Below are 16,900 nucleotides of genomic sequence, written 5' to 3' on the forward strand. Positions count from 1 at the left end.
ATATCAGTTAGTTCGCAGATGACATGAAAATTGGTGTCGTAAATAGTGAGGAGGAAATGTTGGATTACAGGACGATATAGATGGTCTGGTAAGATGGTCGGAGCAGTGGCAAATGGAATTTAATCCTGAGAAGTGTGAGGTAATGCATTTTGTGAGGACCAGCAAGGCAAGGGAATATACAATGGATGGTAGGACCCTCGGAAGTACAGAAGGTCAGAGGGACCTTGGTATAATTCTCCATAGATCACTGAAGGCAGCAGCACAGGTATGTAAGGTGGTTAGGAAGACATTTGGGATACTTGCCTTTATTAGCCGAGGCCTAGAATATGAGTAGGGAGGTTATGATGGAGCTGGATAAAACGCTAGTTGTGCTACAGCTGGAGTACTGTGCACAGTTCTGGTCGCCACACTATAAGAAGGGTGTGATTGCACTGGAGAGGGTGCAGAGGAGATTCACCAGGATGTTGCCTGGGTTGGAGCATTTCAGCTATGAAGAGAGACTGAAAAGGCTAGGGTTGTTTTCCTTGGAGCAGAGAAGGCTGAGGGGGGCATGATTGAGGTATTCAAGATTACGAGAGGCATTGATAGGTTAGATAGGAAAAAACCTTTTCCCTGAGCGGAGGTGTCAATAGCTAGGGGCCATAGATTTAAGGTAAGGGGTAGGAGGTTTAGAGGGGATTTGAGGAAATTTTTTTTTACCCAGCAGGTGATTAGAATCTGGATTGCACTGCCTGACGAGGTGGTGGAGGCAGGAACTCTCAACATTTAAGAAGTATTTTGATGAGCATTTGAAACGCCATAGCATACAACGCTACGGGCCAAGTGCAGGAATATGGGATTAGAATAGTTGGGTGCTGGATGGCCAGCACAGACACGATGTGCTGAAGGGCCTGTTTCTGTGCTGTAAAACTCTGACTGTGTGACTAAACTTGACACCATCCAGGACAAAGTAGCCGCTTGATTGGCACTCTATCCACCAGTGGTGCACCGTGACTGCAGTGTGTACAATCTACAAGAATGCACTACACCAACTTGCCAAGGCTCCTTTGTCAGCACTTTCAAACTCTCAATCTCTAACATCTAGAAAAACCAGGGCAGCGGGTATATGGGGACACCACCACCTGTGAGTTTCCCTCCAAGTCTCACACCATCCTGACTTGGAACTATATCGCCATTCCTTCATTGTCACTGGGTTAACATCCTGGAACTCCATCCTTAACAGCACTCTGGGTGTACCTACACCACACGGACTGCTGCAATTCAAAGAGGTGTATCACCACCACCTTCTGAAAAGCAATTAGGAATGGTCAATAAATGCTGGCCTTGCTAGCAATGCCCACATCCCATGAACGAATTTAAAAGTACGCTTCAGTCTTGCTGTTAAATGCAATTCAACAGAAGTTGCTTGCAACATTATCCGTGACAGATCTGCACGTATTTCACGATTACTGCCGTGCAGTGCAGACATAAACTGATTTTGGATTATCAAAATTTATATATTGATTCTAGATTCAGAAAATGTTGAATGCATTTTCAGTTTATGGTACTTGTACAAGGGAAGTATATTGTCACTTCAGTGCCAACATTGACAGGTTTAATTATGAAAAATGAACAGATCTGTTGTATTTTCTATATTTTCCAGCTTTTCACACTAAGACTATGCACAGTTGTTCATGTGATTTCAGTAAATGTTTAATACAAACAGGAAATTTTGATATCAGTTTTCAAAAGAGAATTGAATATATATTGAATTGGAGAAAAGTACAGGGATCGGGGATAGACCAAGGGAGTAGGACTAACTGGATTGCTTTTCAGAAGAGCCAGCATCAATCTGATGGGCTGAATGGCTGCCTTCTGTGCTGTGCTGCTCTGATTTTTCCTCCTAGAAAAACTTAGCATAGGTGTCATTACTGCTGCGGTATGTTGTACCAGATTGTAATTTGTTCACCTTGTTTCAAAATTAGCTTTGTCTCTTAGCGATTGACTTGTAGTGCGAACAAATGAGCTTCAGTTCATTATTGGGATCTATTGTGAAATCATTCAGACATTCCTTAATGAAACATCATACAATAATGGTGTCGGCTTTCATGATTATGTGGTGTAGCACCTGACATAGAAACAGTTACCACATTGCATTTCCTCAGACGATAATCTGTTCGTACCGCAGACGTGACTGAAAGATCAAGATGCATTATTTTGAGTTATGTATTTTTGAAAAAGAAATTAATAGTACTTATAACTTGGTTGCCTTTTTCCAGAGCTGGCTGTTTGTACTTCATTGTTAGTTTGATTTTTAGTAAGACTTAATCAAATTGATATGTTTTTGTGTTGATTGTCAATCATATAAGAACTAGAATTTTCATGTTTTTCATCCTAGATGCTTGAGCTAATGTACTTTGCGGTATAGTTTTGAGCATGATGCAGTTTTAAAGGGGGTGTAGGAACAGACCACTCGCGGTTTACATATATAATTCTTTGGAGGTGGCAGGGCAAGTTGCCATTTTTTAAAAAGCAAGTGGCCTCCTTATAAATAGAAGGATAGAGTACAAAAAGCAAGGAAGTTATGCTCAATGTTTATCAATGGCTAAAACTCAGCTGGAGTATTGTGTTCAATTCTGGGCACTATCCTTTAGGAAGGATGTCGAAGCCTTGGAGAAGGTGGAAAGAAGATTCACCAGATTGGCATCAGAGATGAGTGACTTCAGTTACATGGAGAGAACAAAGAAGCTGTGATTGTTCCCTGAGCAGACAAAGTTAACAGAAGATTTAATAGAGGTGTTCAAAATCACAAAGCATCTTGATAGTTTCTCTTCATTTACTGTTTCCAATGGCAGAGGGATTGGTAATCAGAGGCTGCAGGTTTAGAGTTATTGGCAAAATAGCCAGGTCAGATGATAAATACCTTTACATAGTGAGTTATGACTTGACATACATAGCCTGAAAGGGTGGTGCAAGCAGATTCAATAGCAAAGGAATGTGGCCGTTCGTTCTTGGTGTTGACGGTCCATGTTTAGAAGGAGTAGTTCATCTTTTGGATAGGTGCCACAGCATCAGTAGATATTGCCAGTACAGATAGGGAATCAAATAAAATCTTTCAGCGTGTCTGGTGTTGACATGATATACTGACTTTTCAAAACCTGTTTAGTTCTAGATCAGTAGGATTTTAATAGTTGGATGTTAAATGTACTTGACCTCTATCAGCCAAAAAATTTAAAGCCAGGCATCCTTGGTTAGCTGCTAGTTTGGTTTCTGCTGCAACTCTAATTTTACTTGGTTGGCAAAAACAAACTCAGATTTGTGAGGTACAGCTTGTTTCTATCTTTAAGAATGGTATATTACAATGCAAACAAGACTTTTTATTCTAGGAAAATTTAAATATATACTTTCAGTTCTGTACTCTGCGTTTACATTTTATACTGCTGTCTTAAGTGCTCTGTGGAAAAACCTCCCTTGTGCACATTTGGAATCTGAACAAAATCATTGAAGGACATTTAGTGAGGGGTTGATAACTTTTTAAATCATATCCAAGCCTTAAGAGGCTGAAGCAGTATCTTGACAGGATCTAGAAAGTGTCCTGTCCCTCTGAAATGGCTTTTGCCAACTTCTTGAATTGTTGTGCTTTGTTGGTTCTTCAGGAATTATCTGCAACTTTTAACATGGGTAATCATGCAGTCCTGGGAAGTCGCCTCTGGCTTTTGTATATTTATACTGCTACCTAGCTTTTTTTAAAATAAAAAGTAGCAAAATTGAACCAGGAGATTAATAACCAGTGAGTTTGATGCCCATGTTGGATTTAGATATGGGAACCCTTAAGATAAGATGGAACATTTGGAAAGGAATAAAATCATAAAAGATGATAAATATGGGTTGATCAGGGAAAGGTCTTGTAAACTATCTCGCTGATTTACATTGAGTGTGAGATAAATAGCTTGATAGGGGCCTGACAGTAGATGTGCTTGGAATTTAGGTCGGCCTTTGATACAATTGTTTTGGGAAGACTGGAACGAAAAATAAAATGGGAATAAATGGAAATATTTCGCAATTGATACGTAATTGGCTGTCAAATAGAACCCAGAGAGAATTAGTACAGGGATTGTCATCAGCCTGGGAGAATGTTTGCATTGGTTATACCTGGTTTTTTTTATTGCTTCACTGGATGCGGGTGTCGCTGGCAAGGCCAGCATTTATTGTCTGCCCGTAATTGATCTTGAGAAGCTAAGCAGCCTTCTTGAATACAACTGACTGGCTTGCTAGGCTATTTCAGAGGGCAGTTAGGAGTCAACCACATTGCTGTGGGTCTGGAGTCACAATGCCAGATTGGGTAAGGATGGCAGTTTTCCTCCCAGTGAACCAGATGGGTTTTTGTGACAATCCAGTAGTTTCATGTTCACTATTAATGATGCCATCTTTTTATTCTAGAGTTGTTTCATGAGCTGATTTTAAATTCCCTGGCTGCTGTGGTGGCATTTGAGATCATGCCTCCAGATTGTTAGTCCAGGTTGCTGTCCAGTAAGAATCACTGTGCTGCCATACCCCTAAAAGGACCCCTCTTTTTTCTTTTTAATCTTCATTGGTAATCTGGAGCCAGGAGTCACAAACACACTGGCTAAATTTGCAGATGATGCAAAGCTAATAAAGATGGTAGAGGCCAAAGCTGAACAGGTAAAATTCAGGAGGATTTGAATAAATTTGGTTATCGAGCAGACAGGTGACTGATGAAGTTCAGTGTAGAGAAATGCAAAGTGCTTCAAATTTGGATTAAAAATATCCATGAAGGTACTGTTAATAAAATGAAAAGAAAATGTGCATGGAAAATGGAATAGATCTGGGGTCCTGATTGACAATGACTTGAAGCTATCACAGCAGTGCGGGGTGGCAGTGAGTAAAACAAATCCGAAACTGGATGTGTTAAAAGTTGGATACTGAGCCGAAATGGGTAATCCTGCCATTCCATCACTCATTGGTGTGACGACACTTGGAACACTATGTACAGTTCTGGTGGTCACAGTACAAAAAGGATATTGCAGTTACTAAAAGGATGCAGAAGAAGGAAAGCAGAATTTTAGTTTTAATTGATTCACGGGATGTGAGTGGTGCTGGCAAGGCCAGCATTTTTTGCCCATCCCTAATTGCACTTGTGGTGAACTGCTGCCTTGGCCCACTGCAGTCCATGTGGGGTAGGTACATCCACAGTGCTGTTAGGAAGGGAGTTCCTGGTTTTTGACCCAACGACAGTGGAACAACAGCGATAGAGTTCCAAGTCAGGATGGTACAAGGCTTAAAGGGGAACTTGCTTGTCATGGTGTTCCTATGCGTCTGCTGTCTTCCTCCGAGGTGGTGGAGGTCACATATTTGCCAGGCCCTGTTGGAGGCTTGGGGAGTTGCTTGCAATAGATGATGCACACTGCAGCCACTGGTGCTGGAGGGAGGGAATGTTTATTTTAGGCGGTGGATACGGTGCTAAGCAAGTGGCCCGCTTTGTCCTGGAATGTGTTGTGTATCTTGTGTTGGAGCTGCATTCATCCAGGCAAGTGGAGAGTATTCCATTACACTCCTGACTCGTGTCTTGATGGTAGAGAGGCTTTGGGGAGTCAGGAGGTGAGTTACTCACAGAATTCTCAGCCTCTGACCTGCTCATAGCCACAGTATTTATGTGGCTGGTCCAGTTAAGCTTCTGGTCAATGGTAACTCCAGGATGTTGATGGTGGGGGATTCAGCAATGGTAAATACATTGCATGTCAAGGGGAGATGGTTAGATTCTCTGTTGGAGATGGTCTTTGCCTTGTGTGGCACTGACATTACTTGCCACTTATCAGCTCAATCCTGAATGTTGTCCAGGTTCTGTATGCAGATACAGACTGCTTCAGTATCTGAGGAGTCGCGAATGGTACTCAACACTGCAATCGTGAGTGAACATGCCTACTTTTGACCTTATTTACGAGGGAAGGTCATAGAAGCAGCGGATGATTGTCATGCCTAGGACACTACCCTGTGCAGAAATGTCCTGGGGCTGTGAGAATGAATTACAGAATTTGTCAGACCAGAAGTCTCTTCGGCCTGTCATGTCTGTGCCAGCTCTCTGCAACAGTAATTCGCCGAGAACACTCCCCTGCATTTTCCCCATAGCCCTGCAAATTTTTTCCCTTAAGATAATTCACTTCTCTCTTTGAAGGCCTATATTTGAATCTGCCTCCACCACACTCTCAGGCAGTACATTCCACATCCTAATCTCGCTGTGTAAAATTATTTCCTCATTAGTCTTTAGTTCTTTTACCAGTCGGCTTAAATTGGTTTCCTCTGGTTCTGAAACCTTCTGTCAATAGGAATAGTTTCTCCCCATCTACTTTGACCAGACCCCTCATGAATTTGAACACCTCTATCAAATGTTCTCTTAATCTTGATGGGCCTCCACCATCCACAACCTTTGTGCTAGCTATAGCTCCAACCAGTGGAGAGTTTTCCCTCTGATTCCGATTGAATTTAATTTAAGGGCAGTCACCCTCACCTCACCTCAGGCTTTCAGCTCTTGTGTCTATTTTGGTGTAATGAGGTCGGGAGCTGAGTGGCCCTGGTGGAACGTAAACTGAGCATCGGTGCACAGGTTCCTGCTAGTAAGTGCTGCTTGATCGTACTGTCAAAGACACCTCCTGTCACTTTGAGAGTTTACTTAGCACATGCACAGTTCTGTCAGTTGCAATGGAGCAACATCAGATACTTTCAAGATCAGCAGTGGGGTAAAGCAGGGCTGCATCCTGGCACCAACTCTCGTTGGCATAGTTTTCTCCATGTTGCTATTGTATGCTTTTGGCAACTGAAATGGTGTCTGTATGCAGGCCAGAGCTGATGGCAAGCTGTTCAACTTGGTCAGACTGCGTGCTAAGAACAAAATGTGTAAAGTCCTAACCTGTGAGTTGCTCTTTGTTGAATGACGTCACTCTGCCATCGCAAACTGAAGTTCACGTGCAACAGCTTGGAGATCAGTTCTTTTGGGTCTGCGAGGAGTTTGGACTGCTGACGATCAGCGTCAGGAAGAGCAAAGTTATGGGCCAGGACGTAGAGACTCCACTTTCCATCAACATCGACAACCTCACTATGGAGGTCGTTGACAGCTTCACATGCATTGGATCAACAATCACCAGCGACCTGGCCCTTGATGCCGAAATCAGCACCAGGATTGCCAAGGCCACAGCTGTCATGTCAGAGTTGAGAAGGCGAGTGTGGACCAACAGCAAACTAACCGAACATACAAAGCTTCGTGTGTACCAAACTTGTGTTCTCAGCACCCTCCCTTTTTCAGTAGCAAAGCATGGATAGCTTATGCAAGCCAAGAAAAGGTGCTGAAAAGCTTCCACCTTGGCTGCCTCAAACAAATAATGGGTATCCCCTGACAGGACAGAGTGCCGAATATGGAAATACACCAGCATGTAGCGATCCGCAGCATGTTTGCCCTCTTGAGTCAGCGGTAATTCAGTTGGCTGGGCCTTGAGCCGAATAGATGACAGCTGCAACCCCAAAGACACGCTCAATAGTGAGCTTGCTGTTGGTATAAGACCAGCAGGTCGCCCATGTCTGCGTTACAAGGATGTCTGCAAGTGAGACCTTAGGTTGACAGTGCTGGAAGTCTATGCATGGGCAGTCCTTGCTGCTGACGAACAGTCAGGAAGGGCGTGTTTTTTTAAAAAAAAAAAGCAGAGGACAAAAGAAAGGACCAGATGGCAGAAAAGAGCTTGGGTGGGGACATAGCTAGTTACAGAGCGCAAGTCTTCAGAACCACAGCGGGTATGTTGCCAGGGCCTGTAGCCTTTGCTGTATCCAGTGCCTTCAGTTTGAGGATGGCGAGATTCGGTTATGAAGATTCATAATGTGAATTGACATGTTATCACTGGAAATAGAAGATTGACTGACAAGTAATATAATTGCCATTTTTAGGATAAATATAGTGTGTTTGGGAGGGATAGTGACCTTGAACCTATGGTTCCTAATTTTCTCCGACGTTAGAGTTCCTTCCATCATGCTTGGAACTGTTGTAGATTGAACAATGGAGATTGATTTGCTACGATTAGTCGATGACAGTCACCAAGATGGACGCCCATACTGAGGCCCATATTTCTGGGATGGAATTGGGAGGATTGTTGCAAATATGCAATCGCCATCTTAATTCGCCACTGTAAATCTGAACATTATGTCTGGAGCATATAAAAGGACCAAATTCGATTTGCAGAGCTCGTAGTACAAACAAGTTAAGTTTGAAAATGAGAGCAAAGTGCTGGAAATACTCTAGCATGGCAGCATCTGTGTAGAGAGAAACAGAGTTAATGTTTCAGTTCTGCAATCCTTCATCAGAACTGGCAAAAGTTAGAAATGTAACAGTCTTTGAGAAGTGGAAGTTGGTGGGGTTGGTTGGAGAAAGACGAGAAGGAAGGACTGTGATAGGATGGAGGGGGAGAGATTAAATGACAGGTGTCATGGAACAGAATGCAAATTGAATGCTAAATAGTTGTAGCGAAAGACAAAGCACGAGTCCAAAGAGAGTGCTAATGGCAGCATAATGAACAGCTCTGCACGAAAACAAAAACATGAAAAATAAGAGACCAGCACATGATTTAAAAATAAATAATTAAAGGAATATATACGAAAAAAAAAATAATGCGGCTCCTGGCTTGAAATTATTGAACTCTATGTTGAGTCCAGAAGGCTGTAGAGTGCCTAATCGGAAGATAAGGTGCTGTTCCTCCAGCTTGCGTTGATGTCCACTGGAACATTGCCGCAGTTTAAGTTAACTTTTACTTGGCATGTAGGCCGTTTACTGTTCCTAAATATTCTTGAGACATGATGTGATCAATTGGAAAAAGTCAGGCTGGTTTCTTGCAGCTCGTTTTACTGTTTCTGCCATGTGGACTGCCCACACCTAAAGGTAGAAGTCTGGTGTCTAGAATTTGTGTCTTGTGTTAACCTCAGACAAATATATATTTCTCTGTAAATCTGGGCTGCAAACAGGAAATTTTCCTTAAGTGGACAGTGAATAAGGAAATAAGTTTGTGTGCTGTTTTATTTGTTCATAAAGTTTTTTTCAAATTTTATCTGAGCTTTTGATCTTTGTGACTTTCTTCTGTTCTTTGGCCTCCTTGTCTCGAGAGACAATGGGTGAGCGCCTGGAGGTGGTCAGTGGTTTGTGGAGCAGCGCCTGGAGTGGATATGAAGGCCAATTCTAGAGTGACAGACTCTTCCACAGGTGCTGCAGAAAAATGTGTTTGTCGGGGCTGTTACACAGTTGGCTCTCCCCTTGCGCTTCTGTCTTTTTCCTGCCAACTGCTAAGTCTCTTCGACTCGCCACACTTTAGCCCCGCCTTTATGGCTGCCCCCCAGCTCTGGCGATCGCTGGCAACTGACTCCCACGACTTGTGATCAATGTCACAGGACTTCATGTCGCGTTTTCAGACATCTTTGTCTTTAAAGCGGAGACATGGACGGCCGGTGGGTCTGATACCAGTGGCGAGCTCACTGTACAATGTGTCTTTGGGGATCCTGCCATCTTCCATGTGGCTCACATGGCCAAGCCATCTCAAGCGCCGCTGACCCAGTAGTGTGTATGAGCTGGGGATGTTGGCTGCCTCGAGGACTTATGTGTTGGAGATACAGTCCTGCCACCTGATGCCAAGTATTCTCCGGAGGCAGCGAAGATGGAATGAATTGAGACGTCGCTCTTGGCTGACATACGTTGTCCAGGCCTCACTGCCATAGAGCAAGGTACTGAGGGCACAGGCTTGATACACTCGGACTTTTGTGTTCCGTGTCAGTGCGCCATTTTCCCACACTCTCTTGGCCAGTCTGGACATAGCAGTGAAAGCCTTTCCCATGCGCTTGTTGATTTCTGCATCGAGAGACAGGTTACTGGTGATAGTTGAGCCTAGGTAAGTGAACTCTTGAACCACTTCCAGAGCGTGGTCGCCGATATTGATGGATGGAGCATTTCTGACGTCCTGTCCCATGATGTTCGTTTTCTTGAGGCTGATGGTTAGGCCAAATTCGTTGCAGGCAGCCGCAAACCTGTCGATGAGACTCTGCAGGCATTCTTCAGTGTGAGATGTTAAAGCAGCATCGTCAGCAAAGAGGAGTTCTCTGATGAGGACTTTCCGTACTTTGGTCTTCGCTGTTAGACGGGCAAGGTTGAACAACCTGCCCCCTGATCTTGTGTGGAGGAAAATTCCTTCTTCTGAAGACTTGAACGCATGTGAGAGCAGCAGGGAGAAGAAAATCCCGAACAGTGTGGGTGCGAGAACACAGTCCTGTTTCACGCCACTCAGGATAGGAAAGGGGTCTGATGAAGTGCCGCTATGCTGAATTGTGCCTTTCATATTGTCATGGAATGAGGTGATGAGCTGACGCGCTCGGTCAGCTTCTGGAGCCTGTTGAAAGCGAGTCGAGCAAAGACTTTCCCGACTATGCTGAGCAGGGAGATTCCATGTTCACCTTTGTTTTCATAGAGGGTGATGATATTGGCATTGCGCATGTCCTGAGGTACTGCTCCCTCGTCCCAGCACAGGCAAAGCAGTTCACGTAGTGCTGAGTGCATAGCAGGCTTGGCACTCTTGATTATTTCAGGGGTAATGCCGTCCTTCCCAGGGGCTTTTCCGCTGGCTAGAGAATCAGTGGCATCACTGAGTTCTGATTTGCTTGGTTGTACGTCCAGCTCATCCATGACTGGTAGAGGCTGGGCTGCATTGAGGGCAGTCTCAGTGACAACATTCTCCCTGGAGTACAGTTCTAGGTAGTGCTCAACCCAGCAGTCCATTTGTTTGCGTTGGTCAGTGATTATGTCCCCTGATTTAGATTTGAGGGGGGCGATCTTCTTGATGGTTGGCCCAAGAGCTCTCTTCATGCCATCATACATTCCTCTGATGTTTCCGGTGTCTGAGGCCAGCTGAATATGACTGCATAGGTGTTGCCAGTAGTCGGTTGCGCAGCGCCTGGCTGTTCTTTGTGCAGTGCTTCTGGCTGCTTTAAGTTCTACGGATGTTAACTCGCTGGGGGCTTTCTTGTAGTTGTACAGTGCAATGCGCTTAGTGGCTATGACAGGTTCCAGCTCTTCAAAATGAGATTGAAACCAGTCTGCATTCCTCTTCGCACATTTGCCGTAGGTGGTCAAAGCTGACTCATCGATGGCGTCTCTGATGTGGGCCTTTGTGACTGAAGACCAATAAAATCTCGTCACCAGATTTTTGTTTTCCCCAGATGCTTAGCAGGCATTGAAAAGATAACTTGTCTATCTGCAGCAGCCAAGCATGTTTCTACGATTTATAAGTATTTCTCTTTTCGTGCGTCAGGAGCACCAATTAGTTGAAAGTGCTTTCATCTGTTGACCTATATTTAATGAGTAAAATGCCACATGGCAGTTGAAAGAAAAAAGACTTGCATTTATATATCTCATTTCATGACTCTGGGCTGTCCCAAAGCGCTTGGTAACCAATTAATTACTTTTCAAAATGTCATCATTGTTGATGACTTGTATGTTTGTCACTGCGTGAGGCAAACTGCTGAGAGTGCACAGTATTGTCACGAGGTTTTCAGTAAAATCTAACTTGAACTGAGTTGACCCCGCAGTCTAATTAAATGTTGTCTTCGACCTGCTTTGTCTGAGCTGTTCAATACTAAGATGAATTTTTGGTTGTTACAGTTCTGTTTTAAGTGGGAGCGATTTGATGTGGTAGAATCTCGAGTAACACACAGGCAGCATAATGTTGGATATTATTCAAGTCACACTGCAGAGACTTAAGCTCATTATCCAGGCTGGCAGTTTCAGTGCGGTATCGAGGGTGTGCTGCACTCAGAAGTGCTGTCTTCTGGGCAAGACTTAAAACCGAAGCCCTCTTGGGTGGATGTGAATGATCCCATGGCACTATTTAAAGGAGATCAAATCAGTTCTCTGCAGTGTCCTGGCTAATATTTGTGTTTCAACTAAAATCAATAAAATATTATCAGGTCATTATCTCATTGCTGTTCGTAGTACCTTGCTGTCAAATTTCCTACGTTGGAACAGTGATTAAGCTTTCCAAGTGCTTTTATTTATTTTTATTTCGAGATACAGCACTGAAACGGGCCCTTCGGCCCACCGAGTCTGTGCCGACCATCAACCACCCATTTATACTAATCCTACACTAATTCCATATTCCTACCACATCCCCACCTGTCCCTATATTCCCCTACCACCTACCAATACTAGGGGCAATTTATAATGGCCAATTTACCTACCAACTTGCAAGTCTTTGGCATGTGGGAGGAAACCGGAGCACCCGGAGGAAACCCACGCAGACACAGGGAGAACTTGCAAACTCCACACAGGCAGTACCCAGAATTGAACCCGGGTCGCTGGAGCTGTGAGGCTGCGGTGCTAACCACTGCGCCACTGCTGCTCTAAAGCGCTTTGAGATGTCCTGAAGTCACAAAAGGTGCTAAATAAATGCAATTTTGTTTGGTCTTTACTATATTGGTTTGTTTTCTCTGCTGTATTTTGATAGCTAGTGACAACAATTTGGATTATTGAAATTACATTTGACGTTGAAGTACTTAAAGTTGACATTGGTTGGCGAAATCTGGAAAATGTTCCTCCCTTGCTTTGAGCATATGAAAAAATTAGCAAATAGGAATCCACATGTGTATTGAGTTTTCAAATCCTTATTGTGGGCTGAATCTGAAGCTTCTCAAATGTAGTATTGAATTTTAGAAAGCAAGAGTGAACAAATAACAGCACAGAATAAGAAATGTCTTGCTGAAAGCCAAGACTACAAATGTGTGCCTGAATTTTCTTCAACCGTTTCTTGTTTCAGCGACGACTTCGACATCTGCGAAGTATTGCAGCACGAAATATAGTCAACAAGAATGGTTCCCATCTTCTGGACACCTACTTTAGCCTACACCTGTGTGATGATGTAAAGATCTTTAAAGGTAATCTTAAAAGTGGATGAAGATGCATTTTATTATGGGGAAATAACAAACTGGTGCAGCAAATTGGAACTTCAGTTTTTGGGTTTCTGTGGTGATCTCAGTAATAGCCACTTTTTAGAGGCATGTGCTTACTGGTGAAATCTCCTATTAATAGCTGACTGGAATGGTGGATCTTTTATTAAAAACACTGAAGGAAATTTAATGGGTCGCCTGGGTACAGTTTTCATAGGCCTCTTAGTTTCAAGCAATGTAAGGTTATTTCCACGTTAATACGCCTCATGGAAAATGCGAGGTTCCTTTGCAGGAATTTACCAGTCTCAAGTCAATGACCATTTGTATTTATATATTCACTTTAAGTACTCCCAATTTAAGTGAACATATTTAGCTGTCAAGTTCACTCTCCTCTGTTCCAATAATGTGACTCAGCCCTGCCTATAGCATTTGTGTCTCCTTTTCCTGCTTTGTATCATGTGTCAGATTTGAAGCATTTTTATGCTGGTGAGCCTATACCTGCTCGGAACTGCCCAAATTCAGTTCTTGTCGGGCTTTTACACCTACAAGTTTGGGCTGGATTCAAATCTAAGATACAAGCAAAACTCAGTATCAAAGCAGTTGCACCACTGAATTTCTGGAGCACTTTTTTAACTGAACTGGTATTGAAGACAAAATATACTGCATTTACTTGAAATCCCTCTCTCGAACATCGATGAAGATTTATATTTGGAAATTCCATGAGGATTCTCTAACAGGGAACCAGTAGAACCCCTAAACCAATTGCTTAAAGATAGCTATTTACGCTGCTTCATTGGGGTGTGTTAATGAACTTCGGCTTGTTGTGACAGATGACTGGGAGTTTCTGAATTGTCGAGGCCCTTGTTTCACTTATTGTTTCAGAACAATGAATTGCAAAATGTGTTTTTTTTCCGAACGGAAAAACTATGAATGTATTGGGTGGCGCAGTGGTTAGCACCGCAGCCTCACAGCTCCAGGGACCCAGTTTCAATTCTGGGTACTGCCTGTGCGTAGTTTGCAAGTTCTCCCTGTGACTGCGTGGGTTTTTGCCGGATACTCCCACAGCCAAAGACTTGCAGGTGATAGGTAAATTGGCCATTGTAAATTGCCCCTAGTGTAGGTAGGTAGTAGGGAATATGGGGGATTACTGTAGGGTTAGTATAAATGGGTGGTTGTTGGTCGGCACAGACTCGGTGGGCCGAAGGGCCTGTTTCAGTGCTTATTTATCTAAATAAATAAATAAAAAATAAATAGTTTCCCTTTAAAGGCGCGGAGAATCTGATTCCGATACCTCCCAAACACTTGATTGAACAAGGGTATTACATTGGATAATGCAGTAGTGCGCTCATATTCTTTTGATATGCTTCTTAGTTTTATTTGAATTGTTAAGCCAGACATGTTAGGCTACTGCTAGTCCCTTAAACCAAATTACTTCAATTTTTGTCTTCCTAAATGTGATGCTATTGCAGTGAAAGTGATTTATGTGTTTTCAATTGAACTAAGAATTTCTAAACACTGCACTGTAGCTGCTTTTTCATGGTCAGTTGAATTTGTATGGTTAAGTAATGTGGTACTTGCTTAACTCCACATGTGCATGCTCCACAGAGCTGAAGATAAGAGTTTGTGAAGGGCTAGGCCACTGTTTGAGACCTTCAATCAGACCTGTCTATTTTTATTTTTTCTTTATCTCCCCCGAATGCGGTAAACGAATTATGTTGGTGCTGTCCTGTAGTTTCTGCAGGTTTTGGAAACATTTTCTGTTCCAGATGTTCTACCACTTTCAAACAGCCCAGTCTTGGGCACAAACTGACATTATCAACTGTCAGTGTATTTTACCTGACTGCTGTTGAATTGAGTTCAGTATTGAACCAGTCTGCATTCTGTATCTTCAAACTAATAAGGTTGAATGAAAATTTAGGAATACTCTAAACATTTTCTCACTAATTGTACTTGGCTTAATAACTATGGCCTGTAACAGTCTGCTGATGGCCTCAAGGAAATCTGTTTGAATTTGAAATTGACTTCACAAGCCTTGCATGCTGATGGGACAGTGCTGTTTGAGGTGGGATCGAGGTGGTTTGAATGAGTTTCTGATGTTTAAAGTCATCTATGAAAATGTTAACTATTGAATAACTGATTTTCAGAAGTGCTTTCCAAATTAATTTCTAATACGCTTTGTTCCTTTTTTTCTTCAGCATTTTACACAAGTGAGGTCGTGAAAGATTCTTTGGTAAGTGATACTTGGAGTAATGTTAGATATGCTTTTTTAAAATAAGGAATCTGCACCAGTACTCTGAACATTGTTTGGACTAGATATGTCTTTACATTAAATTGCAATTCCAGCTTCACTTTGAACAGTTAGCATTTTAGAAAAAGAAATAAGGATTGGGGGAATCTGTGCCCTGAGAGGAAAAACACCAAAGCTTGGGGTCATTTACAGAAGCTGATCAATGAACAGTAGAAATTCTGTTCTTGCCAACCATAGGGCCCTGAGACCAGTTGTAGTACCCATGCTGTTAACCTTAGCAGAGAGTTACTTTGTGACACTAGAAATAAAAGTTACTCAGCTGCTCGCACTTGAAGCGTGGTTGGCTTAGCAACCTGCTAAAAAAATTTACTGAACCTTTAGGGAAATTGCCATTATGAACTTGAAACAAAAATGATCATCCACAAGAGAAAACATCAATGACCATGCAAATGTACAGAGGCAACCTGCCCCTACCCCACTCCAACCATTCACCCACACGAAGCTGTGGAAGTGACACGAAATGGCAAGGAGACGATGAGGTTTTTTTTCTCCAATGTTGGGATGTGTCTAGGATTTTCCAGATGACTAATAAAAATGTAAATGTTTTGTAAAATATCTATCTGCTTTATTCTGGATGAAACCTTGTTGATGGTAACAATCCCTGTAATCTTACTGCTTTTGGGGTACTTGATAAAACTGCATGCACTTGAACGTTTAAACATTTTTATTTTGTGGCAAAACTCTCTGTTTGGTCTTGCATCCCTCTTCTTCTGTCTGAACCCTCCCCCCATCACTAAAACTTATCACTTCTCAAAATGCTGTTGACAGTAAATGTCATGCATACAGTAACCAACCATTGGGTTAGATCTTGCTAGTTTTCCCATGAGTAATATTCCTATAGGAATTGAAGTTTTATCTTGGCATGTAGCTCAGGTGCAGATATGGCTGGCATATGTCACAGAGCAAATGAATTGTGGGACTTTATCAGTGCATTAGTATGAAATTAATCCCATCATGTACTTAATGAAACACAAAACCATTGATCTATCAGTAGCAGGATCTTTTGCACATAGCAATACCTCACTAAATCACAAGCAATATGTATATTAAACAGCGTTAGAAATTTATTCACAGCACTGGTACCAATACTTTCCAAGAAAAGTCACACTGAAGCTAATGAAGTGTGCTGCTGATTATTGGTACTTAATTTATCCCACTGCTAATGAGACCCGTAGCCTAATAGTTCACCCTGGACTTGAGTGTTCTCTATAGACACAATGCAGGTTTGAAAGACTCAATTCTACAGATTGTAACTCATACAAAATTTTTCTCAGCCATTATTACACTTTATTTTTAAATAGTAATCTCAGTACGGTAGACTTGTATTTAATACTGAAGTTATGTAAATTTTCATTCTTTTCAAGTTGGAGCCCCCAGTTGAATTCAGATTGCTAGTTTAGATATTCATTTCATACTGTTTCAATTTTGAAAATAGTGAGCTTGGAACTATGAACATTTTAATTTTGTTCTATTCCCATCTATTTAGAAGGTTGAGGGGTAATTTAATCAACTTCTTGACTATGATAGAATGGTTAGATACGGAAAAACTATTCTCTGGTGGGAGACTTCAGAATAGAGGGAAATAAAATTAAAGCTAAATCATTTAGCAGTGAAATTCGGAAGCACTTTTCACTTGGG

At 42.3% G+C, this 16,900-nt stretch overlaps 1 protein-coding gene across 1 annotated transcript in view; it reads left to right on the top strand.

The window, feature by feature from the left end:
- uvrag (UV radiation resistance associated gene) overlaps positions 1–16,900 on the top strand; it is a 381,920-nt gene that overhangs the window by 21,233 nt on the left and 343,787 nt on the right. The window contains 2 exon segments of the mRNA XM_068033092.1: positions 12,825–12,942; positions 15,150–15,184. Coding sequence (XP_067889193.1) covers positions 12,825–12,942; positions 15,150–15,184 — 153 coding nt within the window.

Source organism: Heterodontus francisci, chromosome 6 (assembly GCF_036365525.1).
Source record: "Heterodontus francisci isolate sHetFra1 chromosome 6, sHetFra1.hap1, whole genome shotgun sequence".
NCBI lineage: Eukaryota > Metazoa > Chordata > Chondrichthyes > Heterodontiformes > Heterodontidae > Heterodontus > Heterodontus francisci.